The sequence below is a fragment of the Buceros rhinoceros genome, unplaced genomic scaffold (genome assembly GCF_000710305.1).
Source record: "Buceros rhinoceros silvestris isolate BGI_N320 unplaced genomic scaffold, ASM71030v1 scaffold15534, whole genome shotgun sequence".
NCBI lineage: Eukaryota > Metazoa > Chordata > Aves > Bucerotiformes > Bucerotidae > Buceros > Buceros rhinoceros.
In genome coordinates this window covers 17,909-37,556 of record NW_010406655.1, presented here as the reverse complement: position 1 = coordinate 37,556, position 19,648 = coordinate 17,909, and the positions used below count along the sequence as shown (strand labels likewise).

The following is a 19,648-nucleotide window of genomic DNA, read 5'->3' as shown; positions in this document are numbered from 1 at the left end:
AAAGAGTGGAACATGGCTATCGGGCCAACTACCTTGGGTGGCTTCCAGGCTGGTGTGAATGGCGTGGGCGCCCGGCTCACCCGCTCTGGGATTCATGAGTGGGGATGGGCCTAAGCTGCTGGCTGGAACCTGCATGCAATGGGTAATTGGTTCATTAATCAAAAGCTTTCCTAGAGATGGGCAACTCTCAAAAACCAAAGCCCTTGTGCAGAAGTTCCCATACTCTTTCTGATGGTTTGGTGGTTTTTAAATTACAGTGCTTCAAAATATTTCCTCTAGGTAACTGGTTAGTGCTATTTTTGCTTAATGCAAGGACTGTGTAATTTGTTCCCGAATAATTTCTGGATATACCTCTGGCCTTAGAGAGGCACTTCACAGTGATTTAACTGTACTAGAAAAACTGGGTGATTAAAGCTTTCGTATTACTTGTCTAGAGCTGTTGTAGTAATCACTGAGTTACATTGCAGGGAAGGTGCTATACAAGCACGCAAACACCACAGTTCTCTCTGCAAGAGGTGACAAGGGTCTAACTAGGAAGGTTTGCTATGCTTGGAGGGGGATAAACATTGCCTTTGGATACCTGGGTCAAACAGTTTATTTTTGTTCGACCAAAGCTTGGGTTTGCTACCTATTATATGTATATGAGAAGTAGTAATTACAACTATTTCAGTTCTTGGGCCGGAATGGCTGTTTCAGAGATTTAGACACTGTATCGACTGACAAAATCTTTCGAAAACCACAGCAGAGACCTGAGCCTGTTGTGGGGTAGGGCAGAGTATCAAATTCTCACTAGTACAGGATCTGACTTGATGGAAAATGTCAAGTAACAGAAAATAAAATGTTAGTAGGTTGTGGGGGAGTATGCATTTCCCCAAGAAGTGTTCTTCTGTTTTATTGTGGGGTGGAAGAAGAGGAGAAACACTTCAAACTGAGAGATGGCTGAAGGAAAAATGCAGAACCTGAAAAATGAAAAACGTTGCACCGCAGAAAGAAAATCCATTTTCCTATTTCATATGTGTACCACTGATGTAGAAGTATACCACTCCCGATAGCAAGGGGTAAGCCTTGAGAGCCTTCATGCGGAGGGATCTCAGTGTTTTTAGCTTCTTTGCAAATAAAACTAAAATAAGAGTAAAATTAATGACTGTAATCCTGAAGCTTTGATGGACCTCAGTAACACTGTTGACTAGAAAGCACATCTATATTTTATTAGAATAAAGCTCTCATGATAAAGGTCACCTAAGAGGGGGCAATGAGCTTGTGTGCTTCTCCGTGGCTTATAAAAATGCATCAAAATTGTTCTTGCTTAACCTTAGAAATAAATAGATTAAATTCTGTCTTCCTTGGTTGGGTAAAAACGTTTGGGGGAAGCAAGTAACTGGAGCAGAAGAAAGCTTTGTTTCTAATTGTAGGCACTTGACATTAGAATCATTGTGTTTATTTATACCTTGCTGGCTTCGATGGCTTCCCCAAATGTGCTAAAACGTAACAGAAATGCAGCCTCTCATCTGAAGGTCTACGAAGGCTGCTGTTTATATCCGTTTTTTTTTGTCATGGCTCATGACATGCTTCTTATGTGTTAGATGTGGTAGCTCATCCCTCCAGGACTCCTGTTCTTGACAGGCCCCGGCCGCCCCGTGCCCGGGTCTGTGATGTCTGGAGGTAGAGCAGTGACTCTTTCACGGGCACCCCCTTGCCGTGGGGAAAGAGCTTGTGTGCCCTTGTGAGGTTGAGAGCTGTGCTGGTGTTGGCATGTGCCTCCGGTGGGGTCTCCCAGGCCAGACAGGTCTCGGCTGAAGGGTCAGACAAAGTGTGTCCACGGGCAGGATGGGCTCACTAGCCTTCGGGCAGCCATCCTAGGAGGACAACTCTGACTGCAAACCCAGGCAGATGGAGCTCGTTTAGCCTTGTAAGGCATCCATCATCTAAGAGAAGGACACTAACCAAACCTACGACCTGATGATTTCGCTGTCACCATCCAAGCTTGCTAGGTCCTGGCAGATGAACCTCAGGTGTAAAGGGTGGAGCCAGTTCCGCGCACGCTGCGCCTCACCTAAAAAATCCACCACACAGGCCCGAAGGGTGCACTGATCGCTTGCAGTGAGCGTGGGAAAAGCCCTTCCCAGATCTTCGTTCGCGAAACCAAGCCGTGATGATGGTGGCTCAAACAAGGATAAAAAGCAGCAAATAGGCTAAGGCTGGAGGCTTTAGCCAGTGGTGTACTTACACAGGTGCATCTGAACTGATCAAAAGCTGCCAGGTAGATGCTCTGAACCAGCGTTAATCCCATTCCCAAACAAGATGCCTTGCATTTCTGTGCATGAACCTTGCTGCACCCCATGGCATCACCCAGCAAATTTCTTTAATGTTATATCTAAAGGAATTTCTATAACTTTATTCATGCAGAGGGCCATTAGTAAGAGAATGGCTGTGGTCCTTGGGTTTCTGAATACAAGGGCTAATTAAGATAATAGCTGACAGAGTAGCAATGAGGTAGGAAGAGGGTGGCTGCATCTTCTCCCCAGGCAAAGCAGGAGCAGTAGCAGGGCTGTGAGTGCTTCTCCCTCACAGTGTAAAGGGCAGGGCAGCCACAAGAGCCCTAGCACTTGTGTGTTTTTGCTTCCTCTTAAGAATTATATTCAGATTTCCACAACAGAGTTAGATACATTTTAGTTATGCCCCCCTCAATGTGAAAAGGGCAGGCCAGCCACAAGAGCCCTAGCACTTGTGTGTTTTTGCTTCCTCTTAAGAATTATATTCAGATTTCCACAACAGAGTTAGATACATTTTAGTTATGCCATTCTTAAATTGACAAGCTTTATAGATTTTTTTAATGAGTCATTTACATTTTATTTATAATAATATTATTTTTGCAAAGTAGTAACTTTATATTTGAGATCTTCTGGATTACCTCCACCCTATTCTGACATACTTGCATGCATACGCACCCTTCTCCTTTTCTTTTGTATTGCTTCTGTCAGGACTTAACTGCCTATGTGATTTGCTTAGTATTTTTGGTTTAGGGCAGACGATTAAATGTGAAGCAGTCACTGGGGCTTGAGCTTTGCTGACATGAATGAAAAGCAAGCTGTGAACAGCTATTCCTTTTTCCAGCCACTGCACCACCCCTACAGAATGCTGTCAGAGCTGTCTGCGTGACTTGACTCAAACACACTCCAGGCAATGTCAGCCTGGTTAAAAACATGAGAACAGCCAGGCTGGGTCAGGTTAAAAGTCCATCCAGGTCAAACCCTACCATGAGTGATGAGTAGGGGATGCTCAGAGTACAGAAACAGAGCGAGTACAAACAGTCCTTTTTCTGATGTGTGTACTCAGCACATATGAGTCTGTGCTAGAGGGATTTTTCTGTACCCACACTGTTGCGTTAGGTAGCCCTTGGTGGACCCTTTCTCCATTAATTCATCAAAATGGTTTTTTTGGGCCTGCTTATAGTCCTGAACTCCATCATGTCTTGTGACAGCAAGTCCCACAGTTTGTGTGTGTGGTATGTGAAAACATATTTTTTCTTGTTTGTTTTAAACACATTCCCCATGACCCTCACTGTTGCAGTACAGCTCTTTGGTGACGGAAGGTGGTGAATAATCCATTCATTCCCGTTTCATCATCATACTATTCAGGATTTTTTGCACCTCTGTCATACCCCTGTGAGTTGTCCCCTTTCCAGGCTAAATTGCTAGCCATTCCTCATACCAAATCTATTAATCTGATAATTTTTGCCACATCTATTATATGATTTTTGAGATGGGGCAGCCAGAGCAGCCTGCAGTATTGCAGCAGCCTGTGCTGGAGCTGGCACAAAGTGAGGGGTGCAGCTTCTTATCAGGGTGGAGAGGTGGAGGGATGTGGGAAGGAACTCAGTAAGACCCTTTTGGCAGCATTAAGCTGTTTATCAGCTTAGTTAAAACAGGAAACTATATCTTTACCATTTAGCCCTTTTTCCCAAGTAGCACAGATCCTTGTGAGTCTTCTTGGTAACTTTAGTCCACAATAATTAGCAAAAACTTCATCATTTGATGCTATATAAATGTCCTACGATATATCATTAGTTTTATTTACTTGTAGAACAGAGTTGTTATATAGACAATGGAAATCATTATAAATTTGAAATAGATTTGTACACATACTTGAAAAATGAGGTTACATATACATGATCAAAGGTTATTCAAGAATGGAGCAGTTCAGTATTGAGTTTAAATCCCAAACATATTATGTACCCCTTGAATTTACAGGTTTAGTAAATAAAGAGATATGCAATATTTCTGGTGTAAAATGTGCAGTTTATTATCACTTATTTTATGCCACTGAAAAAGGGTATAAAGAGGAATGAAAAAACTTGCTCCTGTTTACAGAATAAAGTGGCAGTCATGTGCTGGAGAGATGTGCGTTTTCCCTTGTGGAAAAATTGAGACATTTTGAAGGGTGGGAAAAGGTTAATATCAATAGGCTCTTACAGCTTTTCTATGTCCCCCTATGTCTCTTTTCAGTGGGTTTATTTACTTGCTTTAAGTAAGACCGTATTTCATTACAACTTTCAATTCCTCCAGACATTGACTTCTTTAACGCAAGGGTTGAGTTTAGCAAAATGTGTGGAATGAGAGTTCTGCAAGTGTTACTAATAGTATTTATCCTAGAGAAACAGCCACTCAAAGTAAAGGTGCAGGAGTGTCGTGCTTCTGGTAGGTCTCCATAACTATCTTTACTTTTCTTCTTCCTCCTGCAATGTGGTTCAAAATAAAAGTTGCTAGGAACATAGCTAGGAATATCTTAAAAGTTACATTGTACTCAAAGAATTTCATGCCTTGAAGTGGGGGAGGTAATCATGTTGGCTTCTTTAAGTTGTCCTTTTAAGACATTTTATGCCTTATTGAAGGAAATACCCACCACTAGGGTCTGATGCCTCATTGCATCCCATGGGATTCTTCCATTACTGCTGAGATCAGGCATACCAAGAAACCAGCGGAGCCTCTAAAGGATAGGGTCAGACCCCTTCTAGCCCTGGGGAGTGGTGCTCACTGTGTTGGCTGGTCAGGAACATTGTACCTGACACACACACACAGCTGCACTGTGCTGTGGCTTAATCAGTGACCAGCTGCTTTGTGCCCACCCTGGGCAATGCTGGGCCTGGGAAGTGCCCTGGACGACATCAGTGAACAGACTATAGAGTCGTGCTCACCGGCCTTTATGTGTTCAACAGCTGAGGTAAAGCAGAATGAACTCTCAGCCTTGGAAAGAAGAAGGAAAAGGGCTCCAAAGAGCTCTGTAGTGGGAATTATGCTGAGAGGAATTTTGGCAGCTTATGGTCTGGTTGTTGCAGTTGTTGCTGAACTTCGAGCATAGGGCGCATAGAACTTCTGTGTGATCTATAGGGCACTCACATAGAATAAATGAACAATGCATTAGGTGCTGTAGGTGACAGATGTTCTGCACATACGCAAAAAGGGATCGTGCTGTAAGGTCAGAAAGACAGCAATTGTGAAAAAAAAAACAAACAATTCCCAGGTGAATGTTTTGTTTCTAGTGCTTAGGGATAGGCATTTACAGACAGTTCACAGAGTTTATTTATTCAGAGTCCTTTTTGTTTCCCATTCCTTTCCTGGCCATGCCTGGAGGATGTTTCCGTGGACTAGAGAGCAGTGTTTCACTTTGCACCAGCCTGCTCACTTGCACCTCCTTGTCGGATCGGTTCCCAGCAATCATTCTCCCTGTGCCTGCTGATCATGAAATGGACTGTTCTCCACCCTTCCAACATCTCGTTTCAGGCAACACTGCTATAGATACATTCACTGCCACTAAATTTTAAAAAATTTAAATACTGTGCACTTGAGAATGAATGTCTAAAAACTCTGGGTAAAGTGAAAGCTTTCTGCATTCAGCCATCGAGTGGTTTTCCTTGAGTTGTTATTGCTACAAAGAACACTGCTTTTGTCCCTTCGTGTAGTAATCATGTAGTACAGTGTTTGTAACTTGTTTTCCACTTATTTTTCTCCTTGATAAAAAATGATATGATTCTGTATGTTCATAAAGTGGGTGTAAAATGTGACTTTTCTTTTGTGTGTATCACAAAGCGCCAGGCATTGAAAAACCAAACTTCCCCAGGCCACACGAATCAACAGTTGTTGATGATCTACTAAAAAATGCCTCCCATGTTTAGCCAGAGGTGTTTGACAAATTCTGTTCTTCTAATGCTCCACCACCTTGGGTAAAATACGAGCCTTCAAACACAGATGAAAGGCTTCAGTTCTGATAAGTACAATAAACAGAACTTCGTAACAAAACCAGTCATACGATAATGTGAATAGAATAGCAGCAAAGGCTCCTGGCCATAATCCGACTCAGTTGGGTAATATTGGTGGCTTTCGTTGGTAGACTCATGTTTTAATTTATAATGGCTACATAACGTAGGTGGGCCTGGGTCTCCTTTAAACTGAGGTTTGTCCTTCCTGTGGTCATTCAGATGCAGTGGAAAAGAACAGAGCTTTAATGACGTGTGGATCAGCAGGACCAAATCTTTATCTGCCAGCTTCCTTTCTTACCACACTGGCTTTGCTCTGTTTAGGTTGCAGATTACTACCCTTGCTGTTATCTGTGCCTTTTGATAAACTTTGCAATGAGAGGAAATGTTTTTGCATCATTTTCAGGAGTCCTGTTTCCTCTTTGAGATCTGAGAAATGCCTTGCAGCCCTAGGACCCTTGGGAACTTATTTTTCTGTGTGGAAACTAGACCAGCATAATGAGTACCCTCTGTGCAAATTCAATATTGGTTCTACACCTAAGGTCAAGCAGAAGTTAATGAGCACTTTTTACATACAGAAATCAGTTATGAAACCAACGTTACACTTCATGCTTTTTTCATTTTAAAAAGAAATAAAATGCTGGAGTAATTTATATTAAATTGATTTAAACTGCAAAGCATAAATATCATGAATCCCAAATTAGTGTTTGAGGGAAAATGGCATCGTCTCTTGTGCAATAGTTCATTCCCCGATTTGCGAGCACCTTTATTCCATCCCATGCTTGCTGTGCTTTTTTAGATACAGAAGTGCTGAACAATGCTGTAAGCAGGAGTCTGTCTTTAATAATTTTTGGATTTTCTTTGTTTTTTTAATTAGCTGATTTACTCAGCTGATTGCACAGCTGTCTGGGCAACACCCCCCCAGGAGCCTGCCAACTGTTTCAGAGATATGTAGTGTACTCAGTGAAGGGAAATCTGTACAAGAATTTGCATATATATATGCAGAAATAGTGGGAATGAATGAGAAAGCTGAAAGGCAATTTTTGTATTGCTAATAAAAGGAAATGTTAAGGATGAGCTTAAAAAGCATTCTGGTTTTAGCATTTTCTGAGAAAGGATTACAGTTCCATGGTAAATAAGGAATCCGTTCTCGAAGGGTTTTATTCCAGGGACTATTGCTGTCTTTTATATGCAGCTTTTTTTTCTTTGCTTTTTTTTTTTGTTCTCCCCATTTAATTTGCCAAATAGGGCTTACAAAATACAGGAGTATGTGTGAGGACCTGGTCTGTCTTAAGATGATCCCCAAATGTGAGGTTTGTAAAACATTTACTTGCTGCTCATCTTCCTTTCTACCACTCAGTGCTAGTACCTTATGTAACCTAGAGGATCCAGCTTTTTGCTTCCTCAGTAGTATCAGTATAAGCTATTCAATTTTTTCCACTCTGATAAATTAATAAGCATCAGCAAACATTATAACACAGCTCAGAGCTGCCATAGTAACCAGGCTCCCTAGACCTCGCTGTATACCCTCCACAAAGAACAACAGGGGATACTGCAAGCTCCATTGTTCAAAATAACAAAGTTTTCAAAAATCATGAAATTAGCTTGGAATTATGTGATTTTTTTAAAAAAATGTTTTGTTTTGTTTTGTTTTCTGTTTGTTTCTGAAAAGCTTCCTGCTAGCAACTTACTTTGTGGGGGAAAAAAACCCCAACAAATGAAAACAAACAGAAAAGAAACATTCCTCTCAAAAAAATTGCAATGTAAGAAGAATGCTAGAAGTTGTGAGCTTCCCAGCAGCTGACGATAAATCAACTGGTGAAGGCTGCTGGCAATTCAAAGCCCTGGAGCCTTCCCCTGGGAATATTCTTGCGGATTCCTGAGGTCTTTCCAACAGTGATGGTTTGACAGGGGCAGAAAAACAGGCTATAACCATCCAGCAGGGATGAGACAGTGAAAGTTGTTTTGTCAGAGTTCTTCCATTGAGAAGTAGGCTCTTTACCACTTCCAAGGCTGTGTGTGTCTCCTATCTGTAAAGGGCGTGTGGGTGCCTTTTGCTTGCTGTCTGGAAAAGAGATGCATATATGAATATTGATCACACAGTTCTGAAAGGATTGTAACCTTACAAAGGGCAGAGTGGTTTGATGCTTTAGGTTGTTAGCAGGTTAAAGAACACCACTAAATAATAAATGAACGCCCTCATTTGAAATGAAGGAACATCACTGAAAGCATGAAAGTTGTAGCCGAAAGGGTGATCGAGCTTCATAAAGTGAGCAGAGCTGCCTCTGAAGCAGCTGTGGGGCAGTGAAGTCCTCATCCAGCCACTGAGTCTGGCAGGATTGGTGCAGCTGGGATCCCACAGGCTAGGTCTGCTCCCAAGGCTATACCTGAGGGTGTGCAACGTACACACTAGTTCAGTCTTGGGAGCAGCCTACAGCAGTGCAGAGGTAAACTGCACGCCAGCCAAGGCCAGCGTTTATGCACTCCCCACCCGCAAAATGCAGGCAATACTGGTCCCATAGCTGGACTTTACAGCAAGCTCAAAGACTGAAGCTGGGATTGTGTGGCACAAGGGGTCTGGCAGCAAGCAATGCCAGCTTGCAGGGTGCCCTGTCCCCCACACTGCCTGGGTAGTCTGTTCTCAACCGGGTCATCAAACCGAGCCAAGTTGAAAGTAATCCTTCGCCAGCCCACAAACCCCAAGTGCTTTGCGGTAGTACAGAGAGGGAATAGTGAGCACAGGAGGTGTGGGACAGCCAGCAGTGATGGGCAGCTAAGCTAGCTTGCTGTCCTGAAATGGCCATGCGGGTGCCACAGAGAGTTAGTGACAGATGTCCCTGCCTGCTGTACAGCAGCACAATGGTTAACTATGATGGCAGTCCACTCTTAAGCATTTAAATAATTAGCGTTCAAAGTTAACACCCTATTAAGCCAAAGGGAGGAAGTTCACACCTCTGCTGGTGTTATTGTTCCAGTCTGTCTGGCTGCAGCAGCAGAATGACGCTAGTGCCTTAGTTTGTGTTGTGAAGGTTATCTTTGCAGCCAGAAGGGGTAGAAAGAAGAAACTTCATTTACAGGAAAGGAAGAAAGCACAATGCAGCAAAGTCTCTGGGAAGACTGCAACGCTGCGGGTTCCAGGAGTTGGTTTATATGTGAATTATTTTATTTTTTTAACTGTCCTTTCCACTTTTAGTTGGGTAAAAGATTCTGCTATGTTGAATAAGATGAAATGTTAAAGTGAAATCTTAAAGTGAAATCATGTCTATTGTATTATGTGACTTTTAAAAATCAAACATAATTAATTTACCATCAAGTTTGGGGTCATACAGCAGAACAGTGATTGAGAACTGCTCCGAGGCTAACCCTGGCATCCTTGGCAGGATTATTCCATAGGCAGGAGAAGGCCCATAGTGCTGCAGGTGGCTCTTGTGGCCCTCACTGCATGCCAGTCTGTCTAGCCAAGGTGAGCCCTTTAGCGTGCCTGTAATGCTTTATGCTTCCAAGGAAGAAAAATCCCTTCCAATGTCTTAAATCTACCTTAAACTTTGTACTGTGGCAGTAAAAGGAGGGTAATGCTGTCGGTAATGGTGACACAAAGGATGTGCTCAGTGAGCCCAGTGTGAGCAGTGGTAACGTTCCGTTTGCCTTTGTACCCCTTTGTGTGTGATGGCTGATTCTGCTGAGGTAGCTAATACAAAATAATTTACTTTTGTTTCTTATTTCTTTGTTATATTTTCTGATGATTTGGTGAGCTGAAATGGGATTACTAAAGGACAAGACGCTCTCCCAGAAAAGTTCTCTGTTCCATAATTAGTTGATAAAAGAATCTGCTAGCAAAATCTCAGCTCTGGTCCTTGGGGACACAAGGAGCTCAGATCAGGTGGTGACCCTTGTGATCCTTAAGCAACCATGAAAAATCAACGTCCTGAATTCCCTAGGCTTATTTGCAAATGGACACATTTGAACTGCACATTAGTAAGCTAATGCTCATTTAACATCTTTTTGTTGGTGTTAACATCTTCTTTGATGGTGACCTCTCCTCCGAAGGAGGAGGAATGCTGGTGGTAGAAAAGGGAATTGGTCACTCTCTGTATGTTTGAATTTTTTTCCTGTCTCTGATCTCAAACCTGAGCCCAAACATAACATTAAACAGAGATATACCGATCAGGGTAAACCACCTTTGCCATTCTCTGGTGTTGCTGCTCTCTGTCAGAGGTGCTGGGAGCAAAGCTGGCTTTATGCTGGCAGAGAAGGAAGGGTTTGGCTTACCTCCGATGTTCACAACTTTTTTGTATGTACATGTTACAGTTTTAGGGAACTGTCCCAGAATCAACACCTGCCTGGGAAACACTTTCCCACCACACCCTAACCTTCTGCTCACTTTTCCTATGGTTGAAGACTTTTTATTAAAAAAATAAACATCCAGCTAGCAGTAAGTGGAAAATTATCCTTAATTCTTACATTTTATGACAGAACTTGTATTGCGTGCACAAGAGTCCATGAAGGCAGTGCCTGGACAAATTCAAGGGGTGTATGTGAGTTGATATGGTGTCAAGAGGCATGCTGTCTATAGAAGTACAGCAATTGCTTGCTTATGTGTGTGTGATGATAACATAATTTCTGAATACATTGGAATATTTTAAGAAATTCATGGGGTTTTCTGTATTTTGTAGACAAAACATGTAACCTTTTCATACAGAAACAAAATATAATTAAAGGTTGTTATTCATTTGTGTGTTTACTTCAGCCCCCCTTCAAGGGACTATGAGCTTGTGATGGAGAAAAAAAGTATGAGATGGTATGATTCCTCAAGTATTGCTCCCTGGGTGTAGTTAAATGGTTCAATTGTGGCTGGTTCTTATGGGTCTGGATAGGAGGCAGCAGGGACACAAAAATCAAGTTTGTGATGGAAACTTCATGAAAAAGTCTGACTGCTCTCTCTCTCCCAAGAGGGCTGCGAGAACAGCAGTGTGAGGTCTGAGATTTCTTTTTTTCCATTTAAGAAAATATTTACTGGTTCTTTTCTACATTCCTTACACAGTCTAAACAGCACTGAAGCCAAGGAGAGCTGGGTTTGGATTATGAACTTTTTCAGCTTTTTTAGAGTTGTGAAACTGCTGATAAAACCAGCTTTGTTTTGTTTTTTTTTTAAAACTGTTCTTTTAGGTTACATCTAAACCAAGGTAATTTTCTCATCATCTTTAAAATTGTTCATGCTAAAATTATTCAATGCCCAAGGATACCTGTATCAGTTGGGGTTGTGGACATACACCCTCTTTTGCTTTCCCTTCAAGTCAGGTAAAAGACATTACTGCCCTCAGCTCTGAGTGTTTGCTGCTTGTCAGTAGCTCTCTGGCCACACACTTGCTCATCTGCCAGCCCAGCCGGGTTAGCAATAGCGTGCTGCTCCTCAAAGGTCCACCTGTGTGCTTTGCTTGAAGATGCTCTGGGGTGCTTGCCCTGGCACTGGTCAGGGAAGGGGACACTCATAACAGAGGTTGGTAACAGGGAGCTGGTTGGCAGCCCCTAACCTTTTCCCTAGGCACAGCTGTTTGTGGAGCACAGGCTTGTCAGAAAAGCTGGTTGGATCAATGTAAATCACTTAAACCTGGACCTGTGGTCTTGTTACTAGCAAGGTGCCACTCCTTTAAATGCTGTGATTAATAGCCAGCATCCCAGGGGATATTTTGCTCATCAGTGCCTATAGCAAATTGATTTTAGGAGAAAGCAGAAAACTGAAAGGAGAGGTGGGGAAATGTGTTTGTGCTAATGCAGCCACAGCCTTAAGCAGTTTGCTGAAACAACTATTTTTTAGCATTTGTTAATGCCTTCTGGCATTGCAGTGATCCTGGCTCATGCTTGCTGTTCTGACTTGCTGTTTGGGCAAATGAATGTCCTGAATGCTCTGTGTCTCGAGCAGCAGCGGGTAGAGTGGGGTCATGCACGTGTGGGAGCGCGCAAGAGGATGAGGCAGCTCTTGCGAAGGAAGCCTGGGAGGTGGGTTACAAGGGAAGAGACTGCACTGAGCCCCCCAGCCTGGCTGGATGGTTGCCTTGGGAAACCCTGATCTGCATTAGGAAGCAGGGGCCACACAGGACTGTTGGGGCTATCACTCTAGTTACAGCTTTGTTGGGTTGTTACTTTTCCAACCTAGGTCAGAGATATGCTGCAATCTCCCAAGCACGTTTGATTTTTGCCTAGCTTGGAGGGCTGCTGGGAGATAACCCCCATTATAAATGCTTTCTGTTATAGCTATGGATCGATGCTGTCTGTGTTTTCAGTATTCACCTTGAATTTTGGAGATCGGCTGGTTAAGTGACATCAGCAAACCCACTAGGGAAGATTTATACCAGACCTCTGTTTTCCTTTGATAATGGGTTTAAAAAGATCCCTGAATGGAATAAACTGTATTGACAGAATTATTTCCACCCCACCCCCCTTTATAACAACTTATTTTTTAATAGCATAACTATGGGGGAAGAAAGAAGAATTATACCCTGTATGACATAGCAATATCAGCAAAAATCCTGCAATAAAAAGAAAATAAATCCATATGCTTTATTTTAGAGGCCAAGAACAGTCTAAAGTTACTTTTCTTTTAGGTTGCTGGATGCTGCTTAAAGGTTAGGCTGCTTTTTGTCTGCAGCAGACCCAGAGCACCCACTAAGACACATCAAGCCAGACGTCATGGCTCAGGTTACGTGTATTAGCTCCATCATGGTAACCTGGTTGTGTGTCTAAAGATTCAGGCTGAGGGTTGAGGAGAGCTTAGCTGAGGGTGGCTAGTGAAGGTAGTGCTGGTACCTCTGCAGCTGATCTGTTCATCAATGAAATCTTGAGCTGCCTCAGTTCACAGACATAGTTTTAAGGAAAAACAGGACTCGTGATCCCTGTCTGAAAGTGCTGTGCTGTGGGCTGTGGCTGCTTGTATACAGCCTGCCAACCAGCTCAGGCACCTAGAGGTGAAGAAGAGAGGAGGTGGACAGGAGAAGCACACAAGCTGCCCATCTGTCAAAGCCATGAGCTTGGCATTTTTCAGGAAATGGATTTGCCAGTTCTGCCACTTCAAGGACACTTTTGTTGTCACAACTGCTATGGCTACGTTTGATGTGTACATAAGAATGATGATATCTGAGTATGGTGCTTGTAAGTAAATGAGTACAGTGTAAAGTAAAGTCACTTCTCATGTATTTCATCGGGTGCAACTCTGCTAACCTGCCATGTGTCGCATTTCAGAATGGCTGAGGGCTTAGTGTCCCACTAAAATATGGCAGGTGGGTGTGTTGACTGGAAGAGTATCTTGGGCTACAGCTAGTAAAACTAACTATAGATATAGCTGTTTGCAATACAGAAGTCTGATGTGTCCCTTCAAAATCTAGCTAGGTAAACTGATAACTCTAGTTTCCACCTGTCCAGAGCTTACATGGTTGATCCCAAACTTTTCTTTTTTTTTTTTTTAAATCTGGCAAAGCTTGCTGGTGTTATGCAATGTTAATTGAGCTAACTTACTGGTTTTTCTTACTGTGCTGGGAGAGAATAACCTTCAACAGATCATCTCCTGCTACCATTTATTTCTGGAGATGACTTCCATGGATAGTACTGGTGTTTGGATAAATCTGCTTATTTTGCTTAGTTTCAATTAACCTTCTGCAGTATAATGAAAATGAAGGAATGTCTGAGTCATCAGGTCTTGTATGGAAAAGTGGAGTTTCCTTAAATGCCACCATTTTATCAGGATGAACAGTAGCAAGAATATAACTATTTAGTACTTCAGTTTACTACCTGGGAAAAATAAGGTATACCTTGTTTAGGATTTGTCCAAAGCCAATAAGGTATACTTCCTACGATTTGTCCAAAACCACTCAAAGAGTTAACTAGAAAGCTAAACCTGGAGTGAGGTTTCTTGAATGGTCATTTTATTTGATCTAAACTGGGCCATGCTGCTTTGCTGCTGCTTCTGGTTTAAACCTGCCTGCTTCCAAGACATTCCCTCTTTCTTATTTTAGCAATTCATCAAAATGAAGAAAACAGCAGTCAAGAAATAAGAGGACTAGAAGAGCTCAAGGATACCTCTGATGCTCAGGTAAATGCGTAAGATTAATGGTGTCTTGAGAACTTTTTCAGATCTGCAAGTTGAAGGATCTACTTTCAGTAGTTCTCGGAAATGGATTTTCCTTGATATTCTGTGCAGGGAGCCCGTAGGAAGAAGGTCTGCTGGATCTTGTCTTATGTGACTACTTAGAATAAGATTGATGATTACTCTGGGAATTAATCCCATGATGTTGCAATCAGACAGCATTCTTCAGCTATCTCTGCCCTTTTTAGATAATATACATAGCATATACCAGATGTGAAAATAAAATGAGATGTGTTTTAGGAGGCAAGGGCATGTGACATTTTGATTGAATTTTAATCACTGTAAGTAGACATGCAATGAAATGAGGATACTTATTAGTCACTCGAGTGTAAGCAACAGTCTTTTTCTTTCCTTCCTTAACTGCCCTCATTTACAACCGAGATATTGCTCAGAAGAAACTTAATTGCCTTTTAGAGTATTTTACTGTGGAATTGCTTACCCTTTTTAATTCTGTGAATCTTTTTGGATTAATCTCCAGTTCATTCAATCATTCAGTTCATGCATTCAAACTGTGCAAGTCTAACTATATTGCTCGTTGTATTGGTACTGATTATTGCTTTTAATTTAAAATCAGTTTCTCCCTGTCTTGGCTTTTTTTTTTCCTATTCCTCTTGCAAATCTTATGTTCCCCACCAGTTGCCACCTTTTCTCGTTCCTACATGTGCAACTTGCAGTTCCTGTCTCTGATTTATCTCCTAAGACCTTGCCCTCTAAAAACCTGAGAATGACAGCGCTTGCTCAGCTTTTATTTTGTTGGAAAACAGCTTCTAAAATTTGAAAGAATCTGAAACACATCTGAAATTAAACAATTATTAAATGGGCAGTTAAGAAAAGTGTTCAAGTGCCCAGCTGGGAGGAGAGCAGGAGCGTTATCAAAGCACCTGCTGCTCCAGTTTGTTTGTCAGGGCCATAAAAACACCATCCTGCAAACACTGAATACAGTTTGGTTTATGGGTGTGAACAGTTTGGGGTTTTTTTCACTTTTGTGAGACCGTGTATGTGATTGGAGCAAAACAAATGATCTTTTGAGGCAATGGCATATGTTTTTAAGTCTTCAGGTTGATCAAAGGTGAAGCCTGTGATAATTACATTGTTTTCACCAGACGCCATTATATTGTTTTCACAAGAAGGAGACAGAGGTGCCATTGAAAAAAACCAAACCACCACAAACCTCTTCCATTAGCAGACTTGAAGGGTATGGTGGCTGCTCTAACGACCACTCTGTGGGATGTAGGCTTGACTTATATTGGAGTTGTTTGACAAAACTGGTAGAAGTGTGGAAAAAATTAAATACATGGATTTTTAAAACCAAACATACTGTAAACAATGTAAACAATGTAAAAAAAAAAATCCCATCCTGTCTGCTTAGGGCTGTCTTAATTCATCTTCATGCCACTGATGGCATATTCATTTATGGCCTTCACAGACGGAATATTTTCTAATGGATGTGCTGAAATAGAAAATATGTTGTCAGCATCTTTGCTTTTCCAACCTCAGTAGTGACTGATTTACTTTCCTTCCCATTAAATTTTTTTGTTTCATTTCAAATATTACATAAACACCTTTAATTATAGTAATTTTGTGCCACGAATGGTAGTACTTACTATAAAGCTCCTATGTTCTTTTACCATTAACTAAATAAAAGCCAGTTAAAATATGCAACTTTGTGATTTCCACCTTCACATAAGTTAGTGCTTATATCTCTGTTGGTGTACATGAGTTAGAGGACTAAGCGCCAACACCTAGGCATGAGGGATTCTGGAGGGTGAGTGCCTGCACAAAATACAAATCAAAATTGCACTTTGCAGATAGGGTGGCTTGCCTTTACCCTTTTGTAAAGCTCTTCTGACAAACAGCTTCAAAAGGTATTGCTTGAAAATTAAATTTATATTGACAAGTGAAAATGACCAGTAATAGGAGACTATTCCCAAACAGCTTTTAGAACCTGTCACCAATTAATTAACTAGTTGACCTGGATGCTTTCTTATAAGAATATAGCAGAAATATTTATAGTGGAAAGACAGTGGATTTATTGAGGACATCAGAATTAAAAATAAGGGATTCATGTTTTTCTTCTTAATTATGAAAAAAACATGTTTGGCCTTTTGTATTTCAAGTGCATTTTTTACTCACAGAGCCAAGCATGTGCAATTAACTTGATAATATCTTAGCCCTCCCAGAAATTTTTTAGTTGACCTTTTATCCTCTGGAAACCCAATAAAATAAATACATTTTTCACTTTCTCTGAAATTCTTTAAATTAAAGAACAGTTGGGTGAGGAGGGGACATTTGGAAATGTAATATTTCTTCTTGGTGGTTATTTGAAACAGGACAATATGATTCTTTAAACAAATTGCCAGTTTGAATACAGACCGTATTTGTGTCAGGGCTAAAGGGCCCGAGTTACTTCTTCCCTGGAGTGCTCATCCATGCAGAAAGCAATAACGTGCTCTGTCTGTACACAGGCAGAGGGCAAGGGGTGAAAGAGCAGGGCCCATGTGGTCAAAAGTTGTCTTTCTCTGGGACATTTCTTCCGCTTTCTCCCATTTGAACATACTGAAGGCAACTGTTATCTGAAAACTTTAGTCCTCCTTCCTCACCTTAACGTAAGTGGGTTTAATCATAAGGCTTTGCTTCATACGCAGGAGATCAATATGTATTTGTTTGGCAGAGTAAACACTGATGTCCATCTGACGTTTGAAGTACAGGGAGTCATAACTATCTGTGCCGCTTATAGGTCATGGTCTGACTTGTCTGGGCACACATGAAGTTGTGAAAAGTACCTCCACAGTACTAAGATCCCAGATCCAGAGAGACTAAATCTTTATAGTCCCAAAGCCGTAACAGACCATAATGCTCTGAGTTGTCCTTAGACTACAAGCCGGGGGGGATTACAGTGCACAGATGTTACACCCTCTGCTAGAAACAACCCAAAGCCATGAAATAAGCAGGTTTGGCTCTAGCTGATGTCTCCAAGCCATCAAAGTGATGTGAAGTGCAGACATCAGAACTCAGCTAAGCCTGTGATGATTACCTAAGTTCCCTGTGTAAATTACTGGAGAAAAAGGAGAATTTTGGGAAACAATTCGTTGGACTGTTTTTGAATTGCTACTGTAGAGTAAAAAAGTGTCCTATTCTTAAGTACCTTTCTCTATTGATTAAATGAGTCTGAACAACTATATTCTTCCACATTTGATAAAATCAGCCTCACTCCTGATCTGTAGGTGATAATGATGTGTAACAACTGGTTTGTAAATCCCAAGTACTTGATTTAGGACATAAGGAGTTAATGTCATAGAAAACATAAGGACCTTCAGCTTAGGTGTTGCAATTCCTTATTTTCTTGGTGAATTTCTGACCTTCACACCAATATGTAGATTCCTTATATGGGAAAGCTTGGTCCTCAGGAGACTGTGGACCAAGCATAGGACATGCAAAGCACAGGCTGTATCTGAAGTTCTTCCCTTCTCCAGAGCACAAGTGCCTGATGCAGGCCTGTGAGGAGGTGTCCTCCTCCAGACTGGAGGAATGTAGGCATGTAAAAATTTCTTTCAAATAGTTCAGTAAGGATGACTCTTTGGACTTGGTCGTGGAACCTAATTTTTTTCTGTCAGCGTTAAAGCACTTACTCAGAAAGGGGATTTGTTTTCCTTCTCAGCTGAAGAAACTTTAACCCACACTTCTCCCTTCCTTGGAAAAACCAGCAGACTGTAGGATGATTTGGCTGGGCACTCTGATGCCTTCAGCTGTCACGGGCAGGAGTTTCGTGAGGCCAAAGGACTGGAACCTGCATGGCACTACAGGTTAGCAGTCAGAGCATCCCTGGCTTTTGGACCTGACTCATAAGATATTTTGTGAATTTTGGAGTAGAAACCAATTCAGTTAAACTCAGGATGAATAGTAGAGAGAAAAGGATGGAGGAAGTGGGGAAAAAGGTTTTTTTTGCAGATTGCCTTTATAGTCATATAGCAATACAATAGCAATGCCACATGCGTGGCCCTCCCAAGGCATATGCTGTTCCCATCAGGAAGCATCTGGGCTAATAAAAGTCATGTGGTATAATTGGTTATGGAGAGGTATCATCCATGCCCAAATCATGGACAGTGATATTAACCACTCGCTTTGCAGCAAAAGATATAGCCCTCATCAGCTAACTTTGTGATGGATCCAGTATGCCTGTGTGCAAGCGTGAATCCATCTTTATATATATATATATATACGGCATTTTTATAAAACGAGCGGTGCTGAATGTTTTGATGAAACTATCAGCATAGCTTGAATAGCTGTCAGAATATTATTTTTAAAATACAGTTCTATCAATAGTTTTTAAAGCAATTCTCATTTTCCTCCATAAACAAAGTCAGAAGATATTGATTTGTTATTTACAGAATAAATAAACATGGCACAACTGTCTTTTAACTCTTGAGGCTTGCATACGTGAAAAATGGTTGGAGTGGGATCAGAGGGAACTGTAGCCTGTTATTTTTAGGAGTGCCTTGTGTTGCACTTCGTTCTTTTTCCAGGGCTGTTCCTGGCTAACTTTCCCATGAGTTTTTAACCTCTTGCTCTTTTTCTCTTATGTAACAGGAAACAAGCTGACAGGAACAAATAAAACACAGCGTATCTGATAGTCACGCTCAGAGGAGCGGTTGATTTAGTTAGCCCTGCCTTCGTTCCTCCCAAGTAGATACATTTGGAGATTCAGATGTGCCTCAGCTCCTCTACAGTTGTTTCCCAGGAAGCTGCGACTTGTTTGTGTTCAGCAAGTGGCACCGAAGTACTGCAAATATGAGAGAACAGATGTGTTTCTTTTAAGGTTGAAATTTGTGGCGGTGTCATGTCCTGGGACTGTGGATTTAAGTATCTGTTTGCTCTTTCCCCCACCCTTAAGGCAGGGGTTTTGTGCAAGCTTCAGGGAAGAGATGACATCGGACGGATTGAGCTGGTCCAGAAGCTGGCGAAAGAAAACTGCCAGTTTTTACAGGCGGATAGAAAAACACCGGAGAAAGCAGAGCAAGTAAGACATTTCTTGTTTGGGTTTTTTGGTTTCTTTCTGGTAGGGGAGGGAGATTTAGGTCACAAAACTGAAATAGCAAAGCTGGTGGTCAGAATCCAGGGCACGCATTAGTCATGGAGCTGTAGCCGCTCTCCTCTGGCATTTAGATTTCTCTGAAGTGCGTTCAGCTCAGTAATTGTCAACACACTTAAATTATTATATTGTCACTAACTGTCAGTTACTGTTATTAATATCTTACAAA

General features: G+C 41.6%; 1 protein-coding gene across 1 annotated transcript in view; it reads left to right on the top strand.

Annotated features, from left to right (window-relative positions):
* LOC104491744 (rap guanine nucleotide exchange factor 5-like) overlaps positions 1-19,407 on the top strand; it is a gene marked incomplete at both ends in the record, with an annotated part of 36,762 nt that extends 17,355 nt beyond the window's left edge. Inside the window, 2 exons of the mRNA XM_010134211.1 lie at positions 14,260-14,336; positions 19,282-19,407. Of these exons, the coding sequence (XP_010132513.1) occupies positions 14,260-14,336; positions 19,282-19,407 (203 nt within the window). The remainder of the gene's footprint in view (positions 1-14,259; positions 14,337-19,281) is intronic.
* Between the last annotated feature and the right edge of the window lie 241 nt (positions 19,408-19,648).